General features: G+C 50.7%; 1 protein-coding gene across 3 annotated transcripts in view; it reads left to right on the forward strand.

Annotated features, from left to right (window-relative positions):
• The window catches only part of SYNPO (synaptopodin), a 126,647-nt gene extending 102,265 nt beyond the window's left edge, over window positions 1-24,382 (forward strand). For all 3 annotated transcript variants that reach the window (XM_077266341.1, XM_077266340.1, XM_077266342.1), the window contains one exon: window positions 18,433-24,382. In XM_077266341.1, coding sequence (XP_077122456.1) covers window positions 18,433-18,960 — 528 coding nt within the window. In that variant the 3' untranslated portion in view covers window positions 18,961-24,382. The remainder of the gene's footprint in view (window positions 1-18,432) is intronic.
• The last annotated feature ends 398 nt before the right edge of the window (window positions 24,383-24,780 follow it).

A 24,780-nucleotide genomic window follows, 5' to 3' on the forward strand; every position in this document is an offset into this window, starting at 1 on the left:
AGTAAAGGTAATCGGTTTTTGACAACTATGAGAGACAATTACCTTTCACAACTGGTTCAGGGCCCAACAAGAAGGGGGGCACTGCTAGACCTAATATTAACCAACAGGCCAGACCGCATATCAAATATAAGGGTTGGGGGTCACTTGGGGAATAGTGATCACAAAATAATAAGTTTTCATGTCTCCTTTAATAAGATGTGTAGTAGAGGGGTGACAAGGACATTAAACTTCAGGAGGGCAAATTTCCAACGGATGAGAGAGGATCTTGGTGCAATTAACTGGGACGATATCCTGAGACATAAAAGTACACAAAGAAAATGGGAGACATTTATTAGCATCCTGGATAGGACCTGTGCACAGTATATACCGTATGGGAATAAACATACGAGAAATAGGAGGAAACCAATATGGCTAAATAAAGCTGTAAGGGGCGCAATAAGTGACAAAAAGAAAGCATTTAGAGAATTAAAGGATGTAGGGAGTGAGGAGGCATTAAATAAATACAAAAAAATTAAATAAATTATGTAAAAAGCAAATCAAGGCAGCAAAGATTGAGACAGAGAGACTCATTGCCAGAGAGAGTAAAATTAATCCCAAAATATTCTTTAACTACATAAATAGTAAGAAACTAAAAAATGATAGTGTTGGCCCCCTTAAAAATAGTCTGGGTGAAATGGTGGATGAGGATGAGGAAAAAGCCAATATGCTAGATGACTTTTTTTCATCAGTATTTACAAAAGAAAATCCCATGGCAGACAAAATGACTAGTGATAAAAATTCCCAATTTAATGTTACCTGCTTAACCCAGCAGGAAGTACGGCGGCGTCTAAAAATCACAAAAATTGACAAATCTCCGGGCCCGGATGGGATACACCCCCGAGTACTGCAGGAATTAAGTGCAGTCATTGATAGACCATTATTTTTAATCTATAAAGAGTCCATAATAACAGGGTCTGTACCACAGGACTGGCGTATAGCAAATGTGGTGCCAATATTCAAAAAGGGGACAAAAACTGAACTCGGAAATTATAGGCCAGTAAGCTTAACCTCTACTGTGGGTAAAATCCTGGAGGGCATTCTAAGGGATGCTATACTGGAGTATCTGAAGAGGAATAACCTCATGACCCAGTATCAGCACGGGTTTACTAGGGACCGATCATGTCAGACTAATTTGATCAGCTTCTATGAAGAGGTAAGTTCCGGTCTGGACCAAGGGAACCCAGTAGATGTAGTGTATATGGACTTTTCAAAAGCTTTTGATACGGTGCCACACAAAAGGTTGATACATAAAATGAGAATAATGGGGATAGGGGAAAATATGTGCAAGTGGGTTGAGAGCTGGCTCAGGGATAGGAAACAAAGGGTGGTTATTAATGGAGCACACACGGACTGGGTCACGGTTAGTAGTGGGGTAACACAGGGGTCAGTATTGGGCCCTCTTCTTTTTAACATATTTATTAATGACCTTGTAGGGGGCATTCAGAGTAGAATTTCAATATTTGCAGATGACACTAAACTCTGCAGGGTAATCAATACAGGGGAGGACAATTTTATATTACAGGCTGATTTATGTAAACTAGAAGCTTGGGCTGATAAATGGCAAATGAGCTTTAATGGGGATAAATGTAAGGTCATGCACTTGGGTAGAAGTAATAAGATGTATAACTATGTGCTTAATTCTAAAACTCTGGGCAAAACCGTCAATGAAAAAGACCTGGGTGTATGGGTGGATGACAAACTCATATTCAGTGGCCAGTGTCAGGCAGCTGCTACAAAGGCAAATAAAATAATGGGATGTATTAAAAGAGGCATAGATGCTCATGAGGAGAACATAATTTTACCTCTATACAAGTCACTAGTTCGACCACACTTAGAATACTGTGCACAGTTCTGGTCTCCGGTGTATAAGAAAGACATAGCTGAACTGGAGCGGGTGCAGAGAAGAGCGACCAAGGTTATTAGAGGACTGGGGGGTCTGCAATACCAAGATAGGTTATTACACTTGGGGCTATTTAGTTTGGAGAAACGAAGACTAAGGGGTGATCTTATTTTAATGTATAAATATATGAGGGGACAGTACAAAGACCTTTCTGATGATCTTTTTAATCATAGACCGGTGACAGGGACAAGGGGGCATCCTCTACGTCTGGAGGAAAGAAGGTTTAAGCATAATAACAGACGCGGATTCTTTACTGTAAGAGCAGTGAGACTATGGAACTCTCTGCCGTATGATGTTGTAATGAGTGACTCATTGCTTCAATTTAAGAGGGGACTGGATACCTTTCTGGAAAAGTATAATATTACAGGGTATATATATATTAGATTCCTTGATAAGGCTTTGATTCAGGGAACTAGTCTGATTGCCGTATGTGGGGTCGGGAAGGAATTTTTTTCCCCATGATGGAGCTTACTCTTACCACATGGGTTTTTTTTGCCTTCCTCTGGATCAACATGTTAGGGCATGCTAGGCTATGGGTTGAACTAGATGGACTTAAAGTCTTCCTTCAACCTTAATAACTATGTAACTATGTAACAACTAGATGGCAGCCCGATTCTAAAGAATCGGGAGTCTAGAATCCATATATACTTTATTTATTCAAATGTAAGAATAATTTGGTGGGCGGGGACCCTCGGCCTCCGATTTGGTTGGCGGGGCCCCACGGCCTCCGATTTGGTGGGCGGGGTCCCTCTGCCTCCGCTTTGGTGGGCGGGGCCGCTCGGCCTTCGATTTGGTGGGCGGGGCTCCTCGGCCTCCGATTTGGTTGGTGGGGCCCCTCGGCCTCCGATTTGGTAGGAGGGGCCCCTTATCCTCCAATTTGGTGGGCGGGGACCCTCGGCCTCCGATTTGGTGGGCGGGGCTCCTCGGCCTCCGATTTGGTGGGCGGGGCCCCTCGGCCTCCGCTTTGGTTGGCGGGGCCCCTCGGCCTCCGATTTGGTGGGCGGGGCCCCTCGGCCTCCGATTTGGTGGGCGGGGACCCTCGGCCTCCAATTTGGTGGGTGGGGACCCTCGGGCTCCGATTTGGTGGGCGGGGACCCTCGGCCTCCGATTTGGTGGGCGGGGACCCTCGGCCTCCGATTTGGTGGGCGGGGACCCTCGGCCTCCCATTTGGTGGGCGGGGCCCCTCGGCCTCCGCTTTGGTGGGCGGGGCCGGGCCCCTCAGCCTCCGCTTTGGTGGGCGGGGACCCTCGGCCTCCGATTTGGTGGCGGGGACCCTCGGCCTCCGATTTGGTGGGCGGGGACCCTCGGCCTCTGATTTGGTGGGCGGGGCCCCTCGGCCTCCGATTTGGTGGGCGGGGCCCCTCGGCCTCCGATGTGGTGGTCGGGGCCCCTCGGCCTCCGCTTTGGTGGGCGGGGCCGGGCCCCTCAGCCTCCGCTTTGGTGGGCGGGGCCGCTCGGCCTTCGATTTGTTGGGCATGGCTCCTCGGCCTCCGATTTGGTTGGCGGGGCCCCTCGGCCTCCGATTTGGTTGGCGGGGCCCCTTATCCTCTGATTTGGTGGGCGGGGACTCTCGGCCTCCGATTTGGTGGGCGGGGACCCTCGGCCTCCGATTTGGTGGGCGGGGCCCCTCGGCCTCCAATTTGGTTGGTGGGGACCCTCGGCCTCCGATTTGGTGGGCGGGGACACTCGGCCTCCGATTTGGTGGGCGGGGACCCTCGGCCTCCGATCTGGTGGGCGGGGACCCTCGGCCTCCGATGTGGTGGGCGGGGCCCATCGGCCTCCGATGTGGTGGGCGGGGCCCCTCGGCCTCCGATTTGGTGGGCGGGGACCCCCGGCCTCCGATTTGGTGGGCGGGGCCCATCGGCCTCCGATTTGGTGGGCGGGGCCCATCGGCCTCCGATTTGGTGGGCGGGGACCCCCGGCCTCCGATTTGGTGGGCGGGGTCCCTCGGCCTCCGATTTGGTGGGCGGGGACCCTCGGCCTCCGATTTGGTAGGCGGGGCCCCTCGGCCTCCGATTTGGTGGGCGGGGACCCTCGGCCTCCAATTTGGTGGCGGGGACCCTCGGCCTCCGATTTGGTGGGCGGGGACCCTCGGCCTCCGATTTGGTGGGCGGGGCCCCTCGGCCTCCGATTTGGTGGGCGGGGCCCCTCGGCCTCCGATGTGGTGGGCGGGGCCCCTCGGCCTCCGCTTTGGTGGGTGGGGCCGGGCCCCTCGGCCTCCATTTGGTGGGCGGGGCCGCTCGGCCTTCGATTTGTTGGGCGGGGCTCCTCGGCCTCCGATTTGGTTGGCGGGGCCCCTCGGCCTCCGATTTGGTTGGCGGGGCCCCTTATCCTCCGATTTGGTGGGCGGGGACTCTCGGCCTCCGATTTGGTGGGCGGGGACCCTCGGCCTCCGATTTGGTGGGCGGGGACCCTCGGCCTCCGATTTGGTGGGCGGGGACCCTCGGCCTCCGATTTGGTGGGCGGGGACCCTCGGCCTCCGATGTGGTGGGCGGGGCCCCTCGGCCTCCGCTTTGGTGGGCGGGGCCAGGCCCCTCGGCCTCCGCTTTGGTGGGCGGGGCCGCTCGGCCTTCGATTTGGTGGGCGGGGCTCCTCGGCCTCCGATTTGGTGGGCGGGGCCCCTCGGCCTCCGATGTGGTGGTCGGGGCCCCTCGGCCTCCGCTTTGGTGGGCGGGGCCGGGCCCCTCAGCCTCCGCTTTGGTGGGCGGGGCCGCTCGGCCTTCGATTTGTTGGGCGGGGCTCCTCGGCCTCCGATTTGGTTGGCGGGGCCCCTCGGCCTCCGATTTGGTTGGCGGGGCCCCTTATCCTCTGATTTGGTGGGCGGGGACTCTCGGCCTCCGATTTGGTGGGCGGGGACCCTCGGCCTCCGATTTGGTGGGCGGGGCCCCTCGGCCTCCAATTTGGTTGGTGGGGACCCTCGGCCTCCGATTTGGTGGGCGGGGACACTCGGCCTCCGATTTGGTGGGCGGGGACCCTCGGCCTCCGATCTGGTGGGCGGGGACCCTCGGCCTCCGATGTGGTGGGCGGGGCCCATCGGCCTCCGATGTGGTGGGCGGGGCCCCTCGGCCTCCGATTTGGTGGGCGGGGACCCCCGGCCTCCGATTTGGTGGGCGGGGCCCATCGGCCTCCGATTTGGTGGGCGGGGCCCATCGGCCTCCGATTTGGTGGGCGGGGACCCCCGGCCTCCGATTTGGTGGGCGGGGTCCCTCGGCCTCCGATTTGGTGGGCGGGGACCCTCGGCCTCCGATTTGGTAGGCGGGGCCCCTCGGCCTCCGATTTGGTGGGCGGGGACCCTCGGCCTCCAATTTGGTGGCGGGGACCCTCGGCCTCCGATTTGGTGGGCGGGGACCCTCGGCCTCCGATTTGGTGGGCGGGGCCCCTCGGCCTCCGATTTGGTGGGCGGGGCCCCTCGGCCTCCGATGTGGTGGGCGGGGCCCCTCGGCCTCCGCTTTGGTGGGTGGGGCCGGGCCCCTCGGCCTCCATTTGGTGGGCGGGGCCGCTCGGCCTTCGATTTGTTGGGCGGGGCTCCTCGGCCTCCGATTTGGTTGGCGGGGCCCCTCGGCCTCCGATTTGGTTGGCGGGGCCCCTTATCCTCCGATTTGGTGGGCGGGGACTCTCGGCCTCCGATTTGGTGGGCGGGGACCCTCGGCCTCCGATTTGGTGGGCGGGGACCCTCGGCCTCCGATTTGGTGGGCGGGGACCCTCGGCCTCCGATTTGGTGGGCGGGGACCCTCGGCCTCCGATGTGGTGGGCGGGGCCCCTGGGCCTCCGCTTTGGTGGGCGGGGCCAGGCCCCTCGGCCTCCGCTTTGGTGGGCGGGGCCGCTCGGCCTTCGATTTGGTGGGCGGGGCTCCTCGGCCTCCGATTTGGTTGGCGAAGCACCTCGGCCTCCGATTTGGTGGGCGGGGACCCTCGGCCTCCGATTTGGTGGGCGGGGAACCTCGACCTCCGATTTGGTGGGCGGGGACCCTCGGCCTCCGATTTGGTTGGCGGGGCCCCACGGCCTCCGCTTTGGTGGGCGGGGCCCCTCGGCCTCCGATTTGGTTGGTGTGGACTCTCGGCCTCCGATTTGGTGGGCGGGGACACTCGGCCTCCGATTTGGTGGGCGGGGACCCTCGGCCTCCGATTTGGTGGGCGGGGCCCATCGGCCTCTGATGTGGTGGGCGGGGCCCCTCGGCCTCTGATTTGGTGGGTGGGGCCCCTCGGCCTCCGATGTGGTGGGCGGGGACCCTCGGCCTCCGATGTGGTGGTCGGGGCCCCTCGGCCTCTGCTTTGGTGGGCGGGGCCGGGCCCCTCGGCCTCCGCTTTGGTGGGCGGGGCCGCTCGGCCTTCGATTTGTTGGGCGGGGCTCCTCGGCCTCCGATTTGGTTGGCGGGGCCCCTCGGCCTCCGATTTGGTTGGCGGGGCCCCTTATCCTCCGATTTGGTGGGCGGGGACTCTCGGCCTCCGATTTGGTGGGCGGGGACCCTCGGCCTCCGATTTGGTGGGCGGGGACCCTCGGCCTCCGATTTGGTGGGCGGGGACCCTCGGCCTCCGATTTGGTGGGCGGGGACCCTCGGCCTCCGATGTGGTGGGCGGGGCCCCTCGGCCTCCGCTTTGGTGGGCGGGGCCAGGTCCCTCGGCCTCCGCTTTGGTGGGCGGGGCCGCTCGGCCTTCGATTTGGTGGGCGGGGCTCCTCGGCCTCCGATTTGGTTGGCGAAGCACCTCGGCCTCCGATTTGGTGGGCGGGGACCCTCGGCCTCCGATTTGGTGGGCGGGGAACCTCGACCTCCGATTTGGTGGGCGGGGACCCTCGGCCTCCGCTTTGGTTGGCGGGGCCCCACGGCCTCCGCTTTGGTGGGCGGGGCCCCTCGGCCTCCGATTTGGTTGGTGTGGACTCTCGGCCTCCGATTTGGTGGGCGGGGACACTCGGCCTCCGATTTGGTGGGCGGGGACCCTCGGCCTCCGATTTGGTGGGCGGGGCCCATCGGCCTCTGATGTGGTGGACGGGGCCCCTCGGCCTCTGATTTGGTGGGTGGGGCCCCTCGGCCTCCGATGTGGTGGGCGGGGCCCCTCGGCCTCCGATGTGGTGGGCGGGGCCCCTCGGCCTCCGATTTGGTGGGCGGGGCCCCTCGGCCTCCGATTTGGTGGGCGGGGCCCCTCGGCCTCCGATTTGGCGGGCGGGGCCCCTCGGCCTCCGGTTTGGTGGGCGGGGACCCTCGGCCTCCGATTTGGTGGGCGGGGACCCTCGGCCTCCAATTTGGTGGGCGGGGACCCTCGGCCTCCGATTTGGTGGGCGGGGACCCTCGGCCTCCGATTTGGTGGGCGGGGCCCCTCGGCCTCCGATGTGGTGGGCGGGGCCCCTCGGCCTCCGCTTTGGTGGGCGGGGCCGGGCCCCTCGGCCTCCGCTTTGGTGGGCGGGGCCGCTCGGCCTTCGATTTGTTGGGCGGGGCTCCTCGGCCTCCGATTTGGTTGGCGGGGCCCCTCGGCCTCCGATTTGGTTGGCGGGGCCACTTATCCTCCGATTTGGTGGGCGGGGACCCTCGGCCTCCGATTTGGTGGGTGGGGACCCTCGGCCTCCGATTTGGTGGGCGGGGCCACTCGGCCTCCGATGTGGTGGGCGGGGCCCCTCGGCCTCCGATGTGGTGGGCGGGGCCCCTCGGCCTCCGATGTGGTGGGCGGGGCCGGGCCCCTCGGCCTCCGCTTTGGTGGGCGGGGCCGCTCGGCCTTCGATTTGTTGGGCGGGGCTCCTCGGCCTCCGATTTGGTTGGCGGAGCCCCTCGGCCTTCGATTTGGTTGGCGGGGCCCCTTATCCTCCGATTTGGTGGGCGGGGACTCTCGGCCTCCGATTTGGTGGGCGGGGCCCCTCGGCCTCCGATTTGGTGGGCGGGGCCCCTCGGCCTCCGATTTGGTGGGCGGGGCCCCTCGGCCTCCGATTTGGTGGGCGGGGACCCTCGGCCTCCGATTTGGTTGGTGGGGCCCCTCGGCCTCCGATTTGGTGGGCGGGGACCCTCAGCCTCCGATTTGGTGGGCGGGGACCCTCGGCCTCCGATTTGGTGGGCGGGGACCCTCGGCCTCCGATTTGGTGGGCGGGGACCCTCGGCCTCCGATTTGGTGGGCGGGGACCCTCGGCCTCCGATTTGGTGGGCGGGGACCCTCGGCCTCCGATGTGGTGGTCGGGGCCCCTCGGCCTCTGCTTTGGTGGGCGGGGCCGGGCCCCTCGGCCTCCGCTTTGGTGGGCGGGGCCGCTCGGCCTTCGATTTGGTGGGCGGGGCTCCTCGGCCTCCGATTTGGTTGGCGGGGCCCCTCGGCCTCCAATTTGGTTGGCGGGGCCCCTCGGCCTCCGATTTGGTGTGTGCTCTGCCTGGGGCCACTGTGCTCTGCCTGGGGCCCCATATGCTGCCTGGGGCCCCTGTGCTCTGCCTGGGGCCCCATATGCTGCCTGGGGCCCCTGTGCTCTGCCTGGGGCCCCATATGCTGCCTGGGGCCCCTGTGCTCTGCCTGGGGCCCCTGTGCTCTGCCTGGGGCCCCATGTTCTGCCCGGGGCCACTGTGCTCTGCCTGGGGCCCCTGTGCTCTGCCTGGGGCCCCATGTTCTGCCTTGGGCCCCTGTGCTCTGCCTGGGGCCACTGTGCTCTGCCTGGGGCCCCATATGCTGCCTGGGGCCCCTGTGCTCTGCCTGGGGCCACTGTGCTCTGCCTGGGGCCCCATAGGCTGCCTGGGGCCCCTGTGCTCTGCCTGGGGCCACTGTGCTCTGCCTGGGGCCCCATATGCTGCCTGGGGCCCCTGTGCTCTGCCTGGGGCCACTGTGCTCTGCCTGGGGCCCCATAGGCTGCCTGGGGCCCCTGTGCTCTGCCTGGGACCACTGTGCTCTGCCTGGGGCCCCATATGCTGCCTGGGGCCCCTGTGCTCTGCCTGGGGCCACATATGCTGCCTGGGGCCCCTGTGCTCTGCCTGGGTGTAGGACACTGGTGACGTCACTTATCTCCGGACATTAGCTCCGGACATTAGCTCCGGACATTAGCTCCGGACATTAGCTCCGGACAAAGCCACGGAAGTTGGCACAAATTGCAGGAAGTAGTATTCTAGGCAATTATATATTAGATAGGTGGACATTAGAGGCCGATTCTAGTGATCACTAGTGGTGCCAGTGGTGGGATTCCCAGCAATCAGACAATTTTTAGATTGTTATTACTGGAGCATACTTGCTCGGCAATTTTCGGCATGCCCATGGAAGGGTACACATGATGTAGCTATGCTATTAAGATAAAAGTGGGTCCGAGCGGTGGGACCTCCATGTGTAACACAAATATGAAATTTACTGTGGATATCACCTATCTGTGGCTTACGTGGTGCAGTCAGCGCTATTTATGGATCTGTAAAAAGGAAGTTACAGTTACATTCTATCTTATATGTCAGCCACAGCCCTGGGAAGGTACTTTCTTTACAGACTAGACAATACTGGACAAACCATAAATCAGCCGCCATTGTTATCATCCTCCAGAGTCCAGACAATACAGCAAAAGATCAAGCTGCTGCCATCTGTGGGCAGAGAGAGGTATTACACCCATGTCTTTTACATATTCTGCAACTTATGGGTCCACAATAAGGTAATTCCATTGCTTTTCCCGTTTCCACCATTTATATGATTACTCTCACTGTTATATATAACAGTATCCAAAGTTGGACATATTTCTAGATATATCAGAAAGGCCACATCATTGCAATACAGGGTGGTGGCAGTGAAACACACCATGAAATTAGTTATTAATGTTTCCTGGAGCAAAAGTGTGACAGGTTAATGTAAATTCCACCTAAAAGGGAGCTGGGATCGGAGGTGCAACTCAAAGAGCATAAATCACCAGGATTAAAAGTGTCCAGTTACTGCACTTTATTCCCGACGCTCCCCTGAGTGTTCAGACTTTTAAAAAAATCCACCATATGGTTCCAGAGATATGGGCTTTTTTATTTAGTGCTATGTTTAATGGTCTTTCCAAAGTGGGCGTGGCTCATGGGTTAATTATACAGAGCAGCCTAAAGATACGCCCTAGAGGATCCTATCAGTCACGCCACCTTGTAACGACCATAGCACAATTAACACTAAATAAAAAGGCTCATATCTCTAGAACCGTATGGCAGATTTAAAAGAATTTAAAAAAAAGAATATGTAGGGGAGCAGTAGGAATAAAATAAGAGCAAAAACTGGACACTTTTGACCTGGTGTGAGGTCCTCTTTAAACATCCCAAGAAATGTTAGTAACTATGCACCCCTGGCATAAACTGGAAAGTCACGCTATGACATAACCCAGGCAAGAGAAAATCTCAATTCTAGCATATTGGACTCTGTTCAGATTACATTTATGATCTCAGCTTAGCTCCCAGTGTACAAGCTACAACAGGGGTGGACACAGACAGAAGAGGACCCAGTGCACGATCAATATATGAGTAACGGGTTTACAGAGAGGAGCCAGAAGGCCGCAGCGTCTGATTTCTCCTACTCCTGCACTGATTAAAAGCACGTCACCTTCATATTAAACAGTGTGGGCTTCTTTTAGCAATGCAGGGGTTAATCTGCTCTGTTGAGAGCTCCTGTTGCGTTAAGGCTCTCAGCTGTGCACTGTTAGCCACTCCCTATTCCTATTTAATCCAGGTCCTGGCTAGCACTCATTGTCAGAGCTAGCTTATGTTGCATGGCTAGTGGTTGTTAGTGGTTATTATTGGAGAAGGTGTTTGGTGGTTTTGGGGGGGTGCTAATTCCTCTCTTTCCCCTACTTTGGTTTTACCCCATCCTCCACTCCCCGGTGTTTACCTCTTTTGTTTGTGTGAGTATATTTGTATGATTGGTATTTTTCATTACCCCTGTTCGTATTACCTTGTTAGTGTGGTTGGTATACTACGGTACACTATTACTCTCCTCTACCCTGAGTGGGGGAAGGGTACAGAATGAGGGTGGATTCAGGAGCTAAGGCAAGTTATGTGGCCCTGACATCTTCCCCATCAAAAGTAACCCAGGTAACAGGGAGAGCTAGAGCACCCCTAGCGTTAGGGACAGGAAAGGAGCCCCTGGTCCCAGAGTTGTGACAATATGGGCCATTTGCAATCCTATAGTTCATCATACTTCACAAGTCCACTTGTTATGGGGGTAAAAGTGGCCCCCCTTACCTCTTGGGCCCTTATGGGGCTGCACAGATTGCACCAATGGTATGTCCGCCCCTGACATGTATCTAGTTTATATTAGCTTATTGGAGGCCAAAAGAGTTATCTTAGCTTATCGGAGGCCAAAAGAGTGAAAGAGGGCTCTTTTTGCCTTCATCAGGCCAGTATACCCTGGCATAGTGTAGTAGTAAATTATGCTATTCCATACAAAAGTACCCAGTAAAAACGTATACTCAGTAGAAAATCAATTCCCCCATAGATCCTTGTGTGGAGGCAATTCCTGGGTTGTTTCCTTCCATAGTATGTGCTATCACGAAGAAAGATTATAACTATCTCACTACTGGGACCTCCAATCTCGGGGTTAGTTGGACCCCACAATCAAACATTCATGGCATTTCCAATCGATGTCTCTCTCATCTCCTTTAGGGATTGTTATTGTTTTATAAGTGAATTTCGTGGCTGTAAAACAATTGTATTAGGTCATTTCCCAGGCCCGGACTAATCGCTATTGTTTGCTCTTGTCACATTAGGCTGAAGGTCCCTTATTTAATGCATTAGACAATAGAATAGTGTAATAATATGACGCTATGTAATGGAGAGGGTGGTGACGTCTGTGTCATTATATGACTACACCCGAATCAGCTGCAGGAATCAGGGTGGAAGAAGCCATTGTAACATCACCCATAGGAGGACCGACTCCTAATTTCTTACTGCCTCAGATGCAAATTAACATGTCGTCCCTTCCCGCAGTGCAATATACCGTAAACCTTCAATTCCACCTTTGTTTTTTGGGTTTTGTTTTTATGGTTGTATAGTAAAAAATGACCCGTGAACATGATTCTTTAGATCATTGCGATACCAAATATACCAAACTTACATATTTTTTATTTTATTCTGAAACTTGGTTATATCGCCATTTTTCAAGACCATAACATTTTTTATTTTTCCATCCATTGAGCTTGTTTTATTGCTTGCCAAGCTGACGGTTTTATCTATACCAATTGGGGGTATACTTGACATTTTGATTGCTTTTTATTGTGACAATTCTACTGATTCAATTTTTATTAATTGGATGGATCGGACTTTGACAGATTCGGCAATCCAATTTATCTTTATTTTTTAATTTATTTCCTCATCTGCTGCATGGGATGCAGACTCAGCTCTTGAGCCTGCTCCACACACTCCGATTCACTCTGTGGTGTTACCGAGGCTGATTTCTCAGGAGGCGGCAAAATGAGAGATAACTCTGAGGCGGGATGCTCACCCTCAGCCCTGACCAATACTGTAAAGTAGGGGGGGCTACATGGCGACTTTGCCCATGACACCTGTTTCTAGGTGTGGCTGCTACATCACAGTGAATGGAGTACTGTGAACAAGACAAGCAAGTCGCAAGAAGTCCATTCATGTCAATTTTTTGCAACTTGCTTGTTGCTGTTGTAGTTCCCTGAAGGTCACAATGCGACCCCCATTCCCTGCAAAGTAGCAGCGAATCCTGGTGATTTTTGGGAAAATGGGGTCACCGTTTAGCCCCAGCGTTACAGACTAGTGATAATTGGTGAACCTGTCGGGGAGTTTGCATTGTGGTCAATGAGTCTACTTCTAAGGCCATGTTCACACATTCAGTATTTGGTCAGTATTTTACCTCAGTATTTATAAGCCAAAACCAGGAGTGGGTGAAAAATACAGAAGTGGTGACGTGTTTTGTATTATACTTTTCCTCTGATCTTACCTCTCCTGGTTTTAGCTTACAAATACTGAGGTAAAATATTGACCAAATACTGTGAACGTGGCCTAAAGAACGTTCGTAATTGCCCGATCTATCAATAAAAAAAGGATTAACCCAATTGCTAAACGGCATAGCAATAAAAAAGAAAATCAAAACGCCAGAGTCATGTTTTTTTGGTCGCCACGACATTGCATTAAAATGCAAAAACAGGCGATCAAAAGATCTTATCTGCACCAAAATGGTATCAATAAAAACTTCAGCTCGGCACGCAAAAAATAAGCCCTCACCCAACCCAAGATCAAGAAAAATGGAGTCGCTACAGGCAGGGGTGGATTAAGGGTAGCCAGGGCCCCGGGCTGTTCAGACACTGTGGGCCCCCCCGGTCATGTGACGGGGGGGGGGGGTGTTAGGGTGTCATGTGACGGGGGGGGGTGGGGGGTGTCATGCGACGGGGGGGGTCATATTATACCCGAACCAGATTATTCCAGAAAAATGGCCGGGCCCTACTCTACTGTAACCTATTAAATATTTGTTAAAATCTGCAATATAATTTAGGTATATTTTGACCAATAATATCACATACAAGGAACAAATACCACCGCGCCATCACCAGACCACAAATTACAAACACAGTGATCGAATAATATCACATACAAGGAACAAATACCACCGCACCAGGTCAAGACCACATATTACCACCACTTGGTGACCAAATAGCACATTCAAGGGACAAATACCACAACACCATTTCCAGACCACATATTACCACCACATAGTGACTGAATACTACAATACTGATACTGATCAGTAATAATAAAAAAAACAAAACACAATACTATCACCATAAGTGCCAGTATTCACAGGAGATCTGTACTTGGTATGCAGTGTCTGTGTAGAGGTAATACAGAGATCACTGGTGACATTGTACACAGGACCTCTGTATATAGTATAGTGTATAGTGTCAATGTATAGGTAACACTGACTCACCAATGACGTCTCTAGGTGAAGTCCTTCATCTTTCATCCAGCACAGACCGCCATCATTTCTTCCAGCCAGGACTCGTTTCTGCAGGAAATGACACAGTTATCTCGAGCTCTGCTTGCAGAACACATTACTTAATTTTTCACAACTTCTACATTACACATGGAGAAAAAAAGGCGATATAGAGTCACTCTGCACAGTAATAGGACCGCCCCCCCATTTAAAACAGTATACTCAAAAAATAAAATAAATACATCACTGCAGTAATAATATCCCTTAATTAGCCCCTAAGGTAATAATATTCCCCATCCTGGCCCCGTGTGTCTCATTCCTGGCTCCTGCCATATGTTCTCCCATCCTGCACTCATGAGTATCCATTCTACCCCATGTGATCTCCCCATCCAGCCCCATCTGTCTCCATCGTATTCTCCTGCCCCATGATCCAATCCTGCCCCATGTCTTTCATTCTGCCCCATCTCTACATTCTGCCCATGCCTCCAATCCTGCCCCCAGTGTGTCCAGCAATCTGCCCCAGTGTGTCCAGCATATTACCCCCAGTGTGTCCAGCAATCTGCCCCAGTATGTCCAGCATATTGCCCCAGTAACCAGCAATCTGCCCCAGACAGTGTCTCCAGCAATCTGCCCCAGTGTCTGACTCCAGCATATTGCCCCCAGACAGTGTGTTCAACAATCTGCCCCAGTATGTCCAGCATATTGCCCCAGTGTGTCCAGCATATTACCACCAGTGTGTCCAGCATATTACCACCAGTGTGTCCAGCATATTACCACCAGTGTGTCCTGCAATCTGCCCCAGTATGTCCAATTGTCCAGCATTGCCCCCAGTGTGTCCAGCAATCTGCCCCAGTATGTCCAGCAATCTGCCCCAGTGTCTCCAGCAATCTGCCCCAGTGTGTCCTCCAGCATTGCCCCAGTGTGTCCAGCAATCTGCCCCAGTGTGTCCTCGAGCATTGCCCCAGTGTGTCCAGCAATCTGCCCCAGTGTCTCCAGCATTGCCCCAGTGTCTCCAGCAATCTGCCCCAGTGTCTCCAGCAATCTGCCCCAGTGTCTCCAGCATTGCCCCCAGTGTCTCCAGCAATCTGCCCCAGTGTCTCCAGCAATCTGCCCCAGTGTCTCCAGCATTGCCCCAGAGTCTCCAGCATTGCCCCAGTGTCTCCAGCAATCTGCCCCAGTGTCTCCAGCAATCTGCCCCAGTGTCTCCAGCATTGCCCCAGTGTCTCCAGCATTGCCCCAGTGTCTCCAGCAATCTGCCCCAGTGTCTCCAGCAATCTGCCCCAGTGTCTCCAGCAATCTGCCCCAGTGTCTCCAGCATTGCCCCAGTGTCTCCAGCAATCTGCCCCAGTGTCTCCAGCAATCTGCCCCAGTGTCTCCAGCATTGCCCCCAATGTGTCCACAGTCCACCGTTAGCTTATAATAAAAAAAAACAAAAAAAAAAACAGTCTCCTCACCTTACCAGCGCTCCATGCGGCGAGCTCCCTCCAGCCGCGCACACTCGCCGGCGACTGACAATGACGTCAGACGCCGGCGATGTGTGAGCTGCGGCCGACTTCAGCTGCCAGCCTCCAATTGGCTGGCTGGCGGCTGTTGTTAACTATTGAGGTGCGGGCGAGCGCCCGCACCTCAATGGGAAAGCGCTGCAGCGCCGGAAGGGGCCCGGTGAGCAGATGAGAAGGGGCCCGATGCGGACCCCCTCTCTCTGCCCACCGTGTCCGGGGGGCGGGGCACATAAATGCCGGCGGGCCGGGCACACTCCGGCGAGATTATCAGAGGGTCAATCTGCGGTGGCCCAGGGCCCCCCCCCAAGCCACTGGGCCCTGGGCTACCGCCCATATTGACCCTCTGATAATCCGCCCCTGGCTACAGGTATCGGAAAATGGTGCAATTTATTTATTTTTTTTAACAAAGTTTGGAATTTTTTTTCAGCACTTAGATCAAAAAGAACCTAGACATGTTTAGTGTCTATGAACTCGTAATGACCTGGCAAAACAAAATGGAAGGTCAGTTTTAGCATTTAGTGCACTTAGTAAAAAAAAAGCATAACAAAAAACAAGTGTGGGATTGCATTTTTATTGCAATTTCACCGTATTTGGAATTTTTTTCCTGTTTTCTAGTACACGACGTGGTAAAACCAGTGGTGTCATTCAAAAGTACAACTCGGCCCGCAAAAAACAACCCTCACATGGCCATATTGATGGAAAAATAAACAAGTTATGGTTCTGAGAAGAAGGGGAGCAAAAAACGAAAACGCAAAAACGAAAAAAGCTCCGGTGTTAAGGAGTTAAAATGCCACATTCAACTGCAGCAAAATAAAAAAAAATGCTCAAAAAATGGCAACATTTAGAGAACTGCCTGCTTAAGCATAACTGTTGAAAAGACTGTAATCTATATATATAATCGTCTAAGGGGCACTTCCATCTGTTTGTCTGTCTGTCTGTCTGTTTGTCTGTCTGTCACGGAAATCCCAAGTTGCTGATTGGTCGCGGTCAGCCGGCCGCGACCAATCAGCGAAGGGCACAGTCCGGCCGCAAAATGGCCGCTCCCTACTCCCCTGCAGTCAGTGCCCGCTCCATACTCCCCCCCAGTCAGCGCCCGCCACCCACATAGCGTTTTAGCAGTCCGTTAAACCGACTGTGTTACACCACGGCATAAAAAGGTGTAACACAGTTTGTTAACACTGCTATTAACACTGTGTGACGAACTTTTTACTATTGATGCTGCCTATGCAGCATCAATAGTAAAAAGATATGATGTTAAAAATAATTAAAAAAAATAAAAAATGGTGCTATTCTCACCTTCCGCCGTCCACCGATGCGCGAGAGCGGCGAGGCTGCCGCCAGCTTCCGTTCCCAGAGATGCATTGCAAAATTACCCAGATGACTAAGCGGTCTCGCGAGACCGCTAAGTCATCTGGGTAATTTCGCAATGCATCAATGAGAACGGAAGTGGGCGGCAGTCTCGCACGCATCGGGACAACTTCGGTGGACGCCGGAGGGTGAGTATATAACTATTTTTTATTTTAATTCTTTTTTTAACAGAGATATGGTGCCCACATTGCTATATACTACGTGGGCTGTGTTATATACTGTGTGACTGATATATACTACGTGGGCAGTGTTATATACTGCGTGGGCTGTGTTATTTACTGCGTGGGCTGTGTTATATACTACGTGGCTGCTATATACTACGTGGCTGTGCTATATACTATGTGGCTGTGCTATATACTACGTGGCTCTGCTATATACTACGTGGCTGTGCTATATACTACGTGGCTGTGCTATATACTGCGACCAATCAGCGACAGATGCAGTCCAGCCGCTAATTGACGCGGGATTTAAACCACGCTTTGCTGATTGGTCGCGCCCAGCTGGCCGCAACCAATCAGCATTATTGGCAGGGGATTTAAACAATGATTCATTGATTGCTAGCTCAAGGCCGGCCGCGACCAATCAGTGTTATTGGCGCGGTATTTAAACACCGGTTCAGTCATTGGTCTTGCCCGGCCGGCCGCGACCAATCAGCGACAGGCGCAGTCCGGCCTCGAGTAGGCGCCAGATTTGTACCACGCTTTGCTGATCGGCCAGCCGGGCACGACCAATCAGCGATATTGGCGCGGAACTTAACCCCCACTCACAGCGCGACGTACATACAGTACATACATACATACATACATACATACATATACTAGAATACCCGATGCGTTAGAATCAGGCCACCATCTAGTAGAGAATAAAGCTCAACTACTTAGGCTACTAATAAAAAGCAAATTACACTGGAAAAATGGTGCAACAATGAAGATTAATTAAGGCCAAAGTGTGAAAATAAAATGGAAATGCAATAAAAATTAAATTTTGAGTCTTGGGAACCTGGACATTTGTGGTGCCTACTGTGCTGTCTAGACATCTGTGGTGCTAACTGTAGTGTTTGGACATTTGTGGTGCCTACTGTGGTGTCTGGACATTTGTGGTGCCTACTGTGGTGTCTGGACATTTGTGGTGCCTACTGTGCTGTCTAGACATCTGTGGTGCTAACTGTAGTGTTTGGACATTTGTGGTGCCTACTATGGTGTCTGGACATTTGTGGTGCCTACTGTGGTGTTTGGACATTTGTGGTGCCTACTGTGGTGTCTGGACATTTGTGGTGCCTACTATGGTGTCTGGAAATTTGTGGTGCCTACTGTGGTGTCTGGACATCTGTGGTGCCTACTGTGGTGTCTGGACATCTGTGGTGTCTTGACATGAGTAGTGCCTACTGTGGTGTCTTGACATCTGGAGTGCCTACTGTGGTGTCTGAACATCTGTGCTGTCTGGACATCTGTGATGCAGAGTGAATTGGTACTACATTGATAGCACAGAGCCGCATGAGCCCTCCGTGACATGTCAAAAGCCCAAAATTCACTTTTCTTATTTCTATGTATGGTTAATAATTGGGGTGAAAAATGCATTTCATTTTCTGGAAATTTACTGATACTGTTGGCTTCTTCATAAGTTGAGAGGGATCATAGTTTTTTGACAGCTATAACTATCTCTTACATTATTGGTGGATTTAGTTTTTAGTCATTGTATTAAGTTATTATCCCTATTACTTATTTTCGATCTTCTACACTTGTAGTAAAAATATAATTTTTTTTGTTCCCAGAAACCTGGATTCTCCTACAACCGAGCACTTCAACATCAAGGATCGTTGGATGGTTGGGCAAGTTCTTCAGCATCTTTACAAAGTTATGATGAAGGTTTGGTCATTCGAAGTCCTCCACCACCACGCTGCATGTCACCAGCTTGGAGCGATCGATCGCAGTCTCCATCGCCTCTCAGAATGGAGAATGACCTCAAGGGTGGAAATCAAATGAAGGCTTTGCTTGCCCGTAATATCATCAATGCTGCAAAGCGCAAGAGCACTTCACCATGGGGAGTTACAAGTCCTCAGTCCCCCATTCATATTAGCACACCTTGGAGCCCCACTATAAGAAATGGATCCTCTCTACCAGCAACACCAAGAGCCAGAAGATCCCCCACAGGATCTGACATTTCTGTAGAGTCTGAAGATTCTGGGGCCAAATCTCCAGGATTTCGGAGCTATCCATTCTCACCCAGAGGATGGTATGGAAGCTTACGGGTGAAGAGAGATAGTCTTCCTTCCAGCTCCCCATTCCCATACACCCCATAAATTAATCTGTCCATGAAGTAGCCTGGAATATTTTAGTTCAGCCTACAGAGCACAAAAAAGTCTAATAAGTCCTACACTGCCAAAAATGTACCCCCAAAAAATGTCTAAATTTGACTAATCAGATCAGACTTCACAAGCAAAATCTCTGCAAGAAGAGACGGAACCATTCGTCATTGCCCTGTGAATACAATGATTCTCCTTGTAAAGAATGTGGATTTTTCAAAACAATTTTTGCTAAATTTTTAATTTTTTAATGATTTTTATTCTAAATTAGCTTTTATGCTATTTTTCAATCTTTTTTTATGAGAAGTAATCTAAATCAAACAAAACGATATGAAGAATGAACGTGCAAGAGATTAGGGTCAGGATTAGACCAAAGAAGTAAGATTTTGGAGGTTTTTTGTTGTTGTTGTTGATGATGGACACTTCCAAAGATTACTCACAATTGATCATACCATGCCTCCAAATCCTGGCTGAGACACCTATCAGATTTTTGGAGGACACTTGGTCTAATCTTCGAAGGATTAGAGTTGATCGATATTGTGAGAGGTTGTGATTTACGACCTGGAAATAGGACAATGTTCCGGGTGAGGAAGGGACTTGAGAATCGGGACTTGACAGCTGCCTTTGCACTGATAAAAACCTCTCAGTATTCTATGCATAGGCTCCTCACTGCACATATATTAATGCACTACCAAGGAGGAAACTTTCCAAGAGAGAGTATACAAGGCTTCGATATATGGAAATGGAGAGAGTAGAGAGAAAATTTCATTGAGAGGATAGCGTAAGAAGATACACCAAGGCAAAAAGTAGCTGGATCTATGAATGTGATGGTACTGAATTGTATGGATGTGAAACTATCCCAGGCCAGCTATAAGGGTGAAGCTACATGGCTCATGGCTTTTATATACTGTGTATGGCCGGCAGTGTTCCAAAAACTTTTCACTAGAGTTGGCTCAAATCGGTTTGCACCACCCAATCTATTGGCCACGGCAGTAATCTGTGGCTGTAGGATGGGAGCTGTGAGAACCACCATGTACCTCCCGGAATTCGTGGTCGTAGGAACGTCACACGTGCTGCAACGATGATGTCACGCAAGACTGGTTAACCAAAAGAAAAGCCACCAATGATGTCAGATAAAAGGAGGTTCTCAGGGCTTCCGTCCATCATCCAGAAATTACTGTCGTGACCAAAGGACAATATCGTATGAATCAATTTGTACCAGCTCTACTTATCACCTATCCACGGCGTCTGATCAATTGCAATCCCACCACTGGGACCCCAATATATAGCACAAAAATGCACCCTAGGTTCCATATTTTAACTGAATGGTATCATGTATGAGCAGTCCAGCGCCATTCATGACTGATGGAGATAGCCAAGTGCAGTACTCAGCCTTCTCCGCCAGTTGCATAGTCTTGGGCCGCTCCGTTCAAATGAGGTACACGAGACCCCCGTAGTTGTGATGAGTAGGGATTAAAAAACTGGAACTCCTGCCAATAAGACACTTATCCATATCCTGTTCACAGTCCTACCATTGGATCACAGCTATGGGAGTCTAAGGTGAGGTGCACACGAGTGTATTAGCTGTCCGACTGCGACCCAACAAAACATTGGACTAAAGTTATTTTATGGGCACCATGCATATGTCCAAGAAAACATCGCTGCATGCCCGAGTTCGATCCAATATTCGAATCGCACTTGGGCACGTAAGTCAACGAGTCCATGGAAAACATCGGACTGTACTCCTACGATATCTGACTGCTGCCCGATTTCCGCGCACTGACACAATGGAGAAGATGGAGAAATGTTTTTTCCATCTTCTCATCTGAGAGAATCGGATCACACTATGATCGCCCTCTGATCAAATTTGGATCAGAGTTTAGAAAAACACTTTTTGACAGTGAGGGTGATCAATGAGTGGAACAGACTGCCACGAGAGGTGGTGGGTTCTCCTTCAATGGAGGTCTTCAAACTGATTTTGGACAGACAACTGTCTGAGATGGTTTAGTGACTCCTGCATTGAGCAGGGGGTTGGACATGATGACCCAGGAGGACCCTTCCAACTCCAACGTTCTCTGATTCCATGTCATTTACATAATTGATCCGATTTTCTCGGATGACAAACATTTCGCTCTTGTGCACCTAGCCTAAGGGAAGTGACCAGAGTAGTCTGGTGCTATGGATGTAACACATGATAACATCACATCGTCTGACTTGTAGCATAGCTCTGACCCAACTTTATCATCCTGCAATGGGAAAAGTATCATTTACGAATAGCTGAGGTTAAATGGATTGCTTAAAGGGCCACAAATGGAAAATAAAAGAGGTCACAATTGTGCGAAAAGCCCAAGAGTCCACAAGATCCTACGTTTTGTAGATCTTTAGTTCAGGATCGGACCTGTCACTCATCGAACTTCTGCAATTTGGTGACTTTGAACACTTGTAATTATTAATGTAACTATTCATTCTGTACACGAATATGGCAACTGGCACTTTAGTTCGTGGTCCTTTACCTTTCCTCAATAGATTAGTGGAGGATGACATGCCGGATTTACAGGGCAGGTTATAGCTGAGGGTTAGTTGGATGCATGGTGCCATTTTGGTGGTCCATGGGGTGACATCATTATCACTGAGCTTCATTGTGTACATGTAGATACAAGCGTCACTGTTTAGCAAAGTCCTTTACATGAGACTAATGAAGGATCCGATTAGGTCCAAGTTCTGATATCAGATCCATGACGCAGCTCTATAACAAAATCATAGACAACCCAGCCGTCATTGTTACAATATAGGTAAAAGTTCCCAGCAACTTCTAACCATTGTCATAAAACTCTGCCTTCTGTAGGAGTGTGTGACTACAGGTTGCCATAAAGCACTATGCTTAAAGGGAATCTGTCAGCAGGTTTTTATTGCTCAATCCGAGAGCAGAATGATGTAGGGGCTGAGACTCCGATTCCAGGGATATGTCACTTGCTATAGTAGTGTCAGTACAATCAGTGTTTTATCAGCAGGAGATTATCATTAGAGGACTAGGTCTCCCATGCAGGTCAGTCCAGCTAATCCATGTAACCCCACCCCCACCACTGATTGGCAGTTTGCAGACAGTGCACACAGGCAGCTGCCAATCAGTGCTGTGGGCGGGGTAATACAAAGCTCCTAGATCTACAGGAGAGAAAATAAGGATTCAATAAAAACTGCACCAAGCAGCCCAGTAAGTGACACATCACAGTAATCAGGCTTTCTTGCCCTATATTATGCTGCTTTCAGATTAAATAGAAAAAATGCTGACAACTTCCCTTTAAAGTGGATGTCCACCTTATATAAAAGGGGTTGTTCTCTCGTTTTATTTAGTAAAATTAGGAAATGCTTGTAAAAACAAGCAACTCTGCAATTTATCTCTTATTAAAAGTCATCTCCGTTCTCGAGATCAGAGGGATTTTTAATTCTGTTTTTGTAGAGCTGATTGCCTAGGTTACCAGCCACCTCTGCAGTCTCAGAATGGCCAAAAATTGTGCCACTTGCAAGCTCTATTCTTTGGAGCCTGCAAGCGCTGCTCTGATCTTGGTATTCCTGATAGGGAGCTTCAAACTCGCTGCATTAATGTGGAGATAAAAGTTTAAACTGCGACTCCATACAGTCACCACTAGAGGGAGCTGAGGAGCTTAACGCTGGCATCTTATTGGTGAGTTTAGTGTATAAACATTATGTAGTAAACTCCTTGTCTCCCTCTAGTGGTGGCAAGAAGGCTTGCTAATAGAAGAAAAAACAAGAGGTCCAACCCCTATAACTGGGCTCCCCAGAACTATATACTGTGTATGAGCTTTTAAATGGTATGCTACCTTTTTCCATCACAGATAACTTTCTGCTTTGCATAAAATAATGTGTGAATAAAGTTGCAAACTTTATTTATATGGGATCAAGTTTTAGCATAATGTATAGACAGAGACCCTGATTCCAGCAATGTGTCACTTACTAGGCTGCTTGCTGTCGTTTTGATAAAATCATAGTTTTATCAGCAGGAGATTATCACTAGAGGACTAGTAACCTTACTGTCATGTAGTCCAACCCTGCCCGCACTCCTGATTGGCAGCTTTCTGCCTAGTACACAGAAATCGGCCAATCAATGGTGTGAGCGGGGCTATATAGAGCTCAGAGAACTGCTTGATCTGCAGCAGATAAAACAAGGATTTTATCAAAACTGCAGTAAGCAGCCAACTAAGTGATACATCGCTGGAATCAGGGTCCCTGCCCCTACATTATGTGGCTCTCTGTCCCTCTAAGCACAAAAAATTGTGACATTTCATCAGTTTTGACTCAAAAACTAAATCAAGATTAAATCCGTCTGATGTGAACAGAAGCTTATAAAGTAAGGATGAAAGATGAAGGCAGTTCTCTGTAACAGACAGCAGGATGTGGCGGTCCTTATATGGACCTTGGTCCAACTTATCCTGACATATGTCATGTGATCATCTTGGAAAAAAAGACACTCTGTCGGGAGAGGTCTATGCTACATGTGTCTATATGTCGCCACCAAGTGGTTATGTTGTGAATTGCAGCATGAAAACATGCCCACAACAATCCCTGCTGGCAATCCCTCATCATTGTAGCCATGATGTAAGTAGTAGTTGGCTCTTGTATGGTTACAGGTGCCAATGTTCGGCCATGATGACATTTCTTCATTCTATTCTTAGTGCTGTAACCTTTAAAGGCTGAGCCAAGCATCTAAGGAACTTGGTTCATGGATACTCCGACAACATTACAGATGTCTACAGAAACACCTCTGAGGGTCAATGAGACACATAAAAGAAGACGTCTGCTTCTTGGGGAAAAAACTGCAGCAAAAGCAAAAAAACGTACTCAATTCTCTGCCAATCCACAGCTGCCGCCACTGCCAGTGTACTGCTGCCACTAGAAAAAAGTTAGGAACCTTGAGCTCCCCCTAGTGGTGGCTATGCATAAATATGAAGCTCTGAATCAGAAAGCGCGGGCACAGAATATTGAATGAAAAATGACCGTTAAAAGGTAAACATTCATTTTTCAGTCTAGCCTAGTGCTGGACTTCCCTGGAAAAGTAAAAAGATAGCAATGAACAGGAAAATGTGCTCCCATTGAAATGGGCATGTATAGGAAATATTGCCCATGATACAAACAATGTTCCCTATAAGTCATTTGTATGCTGGGTAAAAGTAGTTTGTTCAAAAAAAAAAAAACTATGGCACCCTCTGCTGGCAAAATGGGATTAAAAAAAAGCAAACTATGGCGCCCTCTGCTGGCAAAATGGGATTAAAAAAAAGAAGCAAACTATGGCGCCCTCTACTGGCGAAAAGGGATAAAAAAAAAAGCAAACTATGGCGCCATATGCTGGCGAAAAGGGATTAAAAAAGCAAAGTATGGTGCCCTCTGCTGGTGAAAAGGGATTTTTTTTTTTTTTTTTACAGAGACACTGAACCAAAGAATATTTGTAGCAGTTTGGCTTCATTAACACATCCATATTACAGCTCCTTATTACAGGCCCCTTCACAGTTCTTGCCCTCAGCTGAGCTGCATATATATATATATATATATATATATATATATATATATATATATATATTAGAATACATTTCTATATATATTTATATATATTATATATAAATATAGTCATATTATATACATTTGAGTCATCAGATCTCTCAGACAACCCAGTATTTATGGATCGGACATATTGAATTTCAGCATGCACACTTTTTAGTTCTCCTGGAAGATGAGCAGCGCCGGTTGTATCTTGTATTACTTATCTAAAAAAAAAAAAATACTAGAATCTAATTTGGAAGAAAT

The sequence above is a fragment of the Ranitomeya variabilis genome, chromosome 5 (assembly GCF_051348905.1).
Source record: "Ranitomeya variabilis isolate aRanVar5 chromosome 5, aRanVar5.hap1, whole genome shotgun sequence".
In the NCBI taxonomy this organism is placed as follows: Eukaryota; Metazoa; Chordata; class Amphibia; order Anura; family Dendrobatidae; genus Ranitomeya; species Ranitomeya variabilis.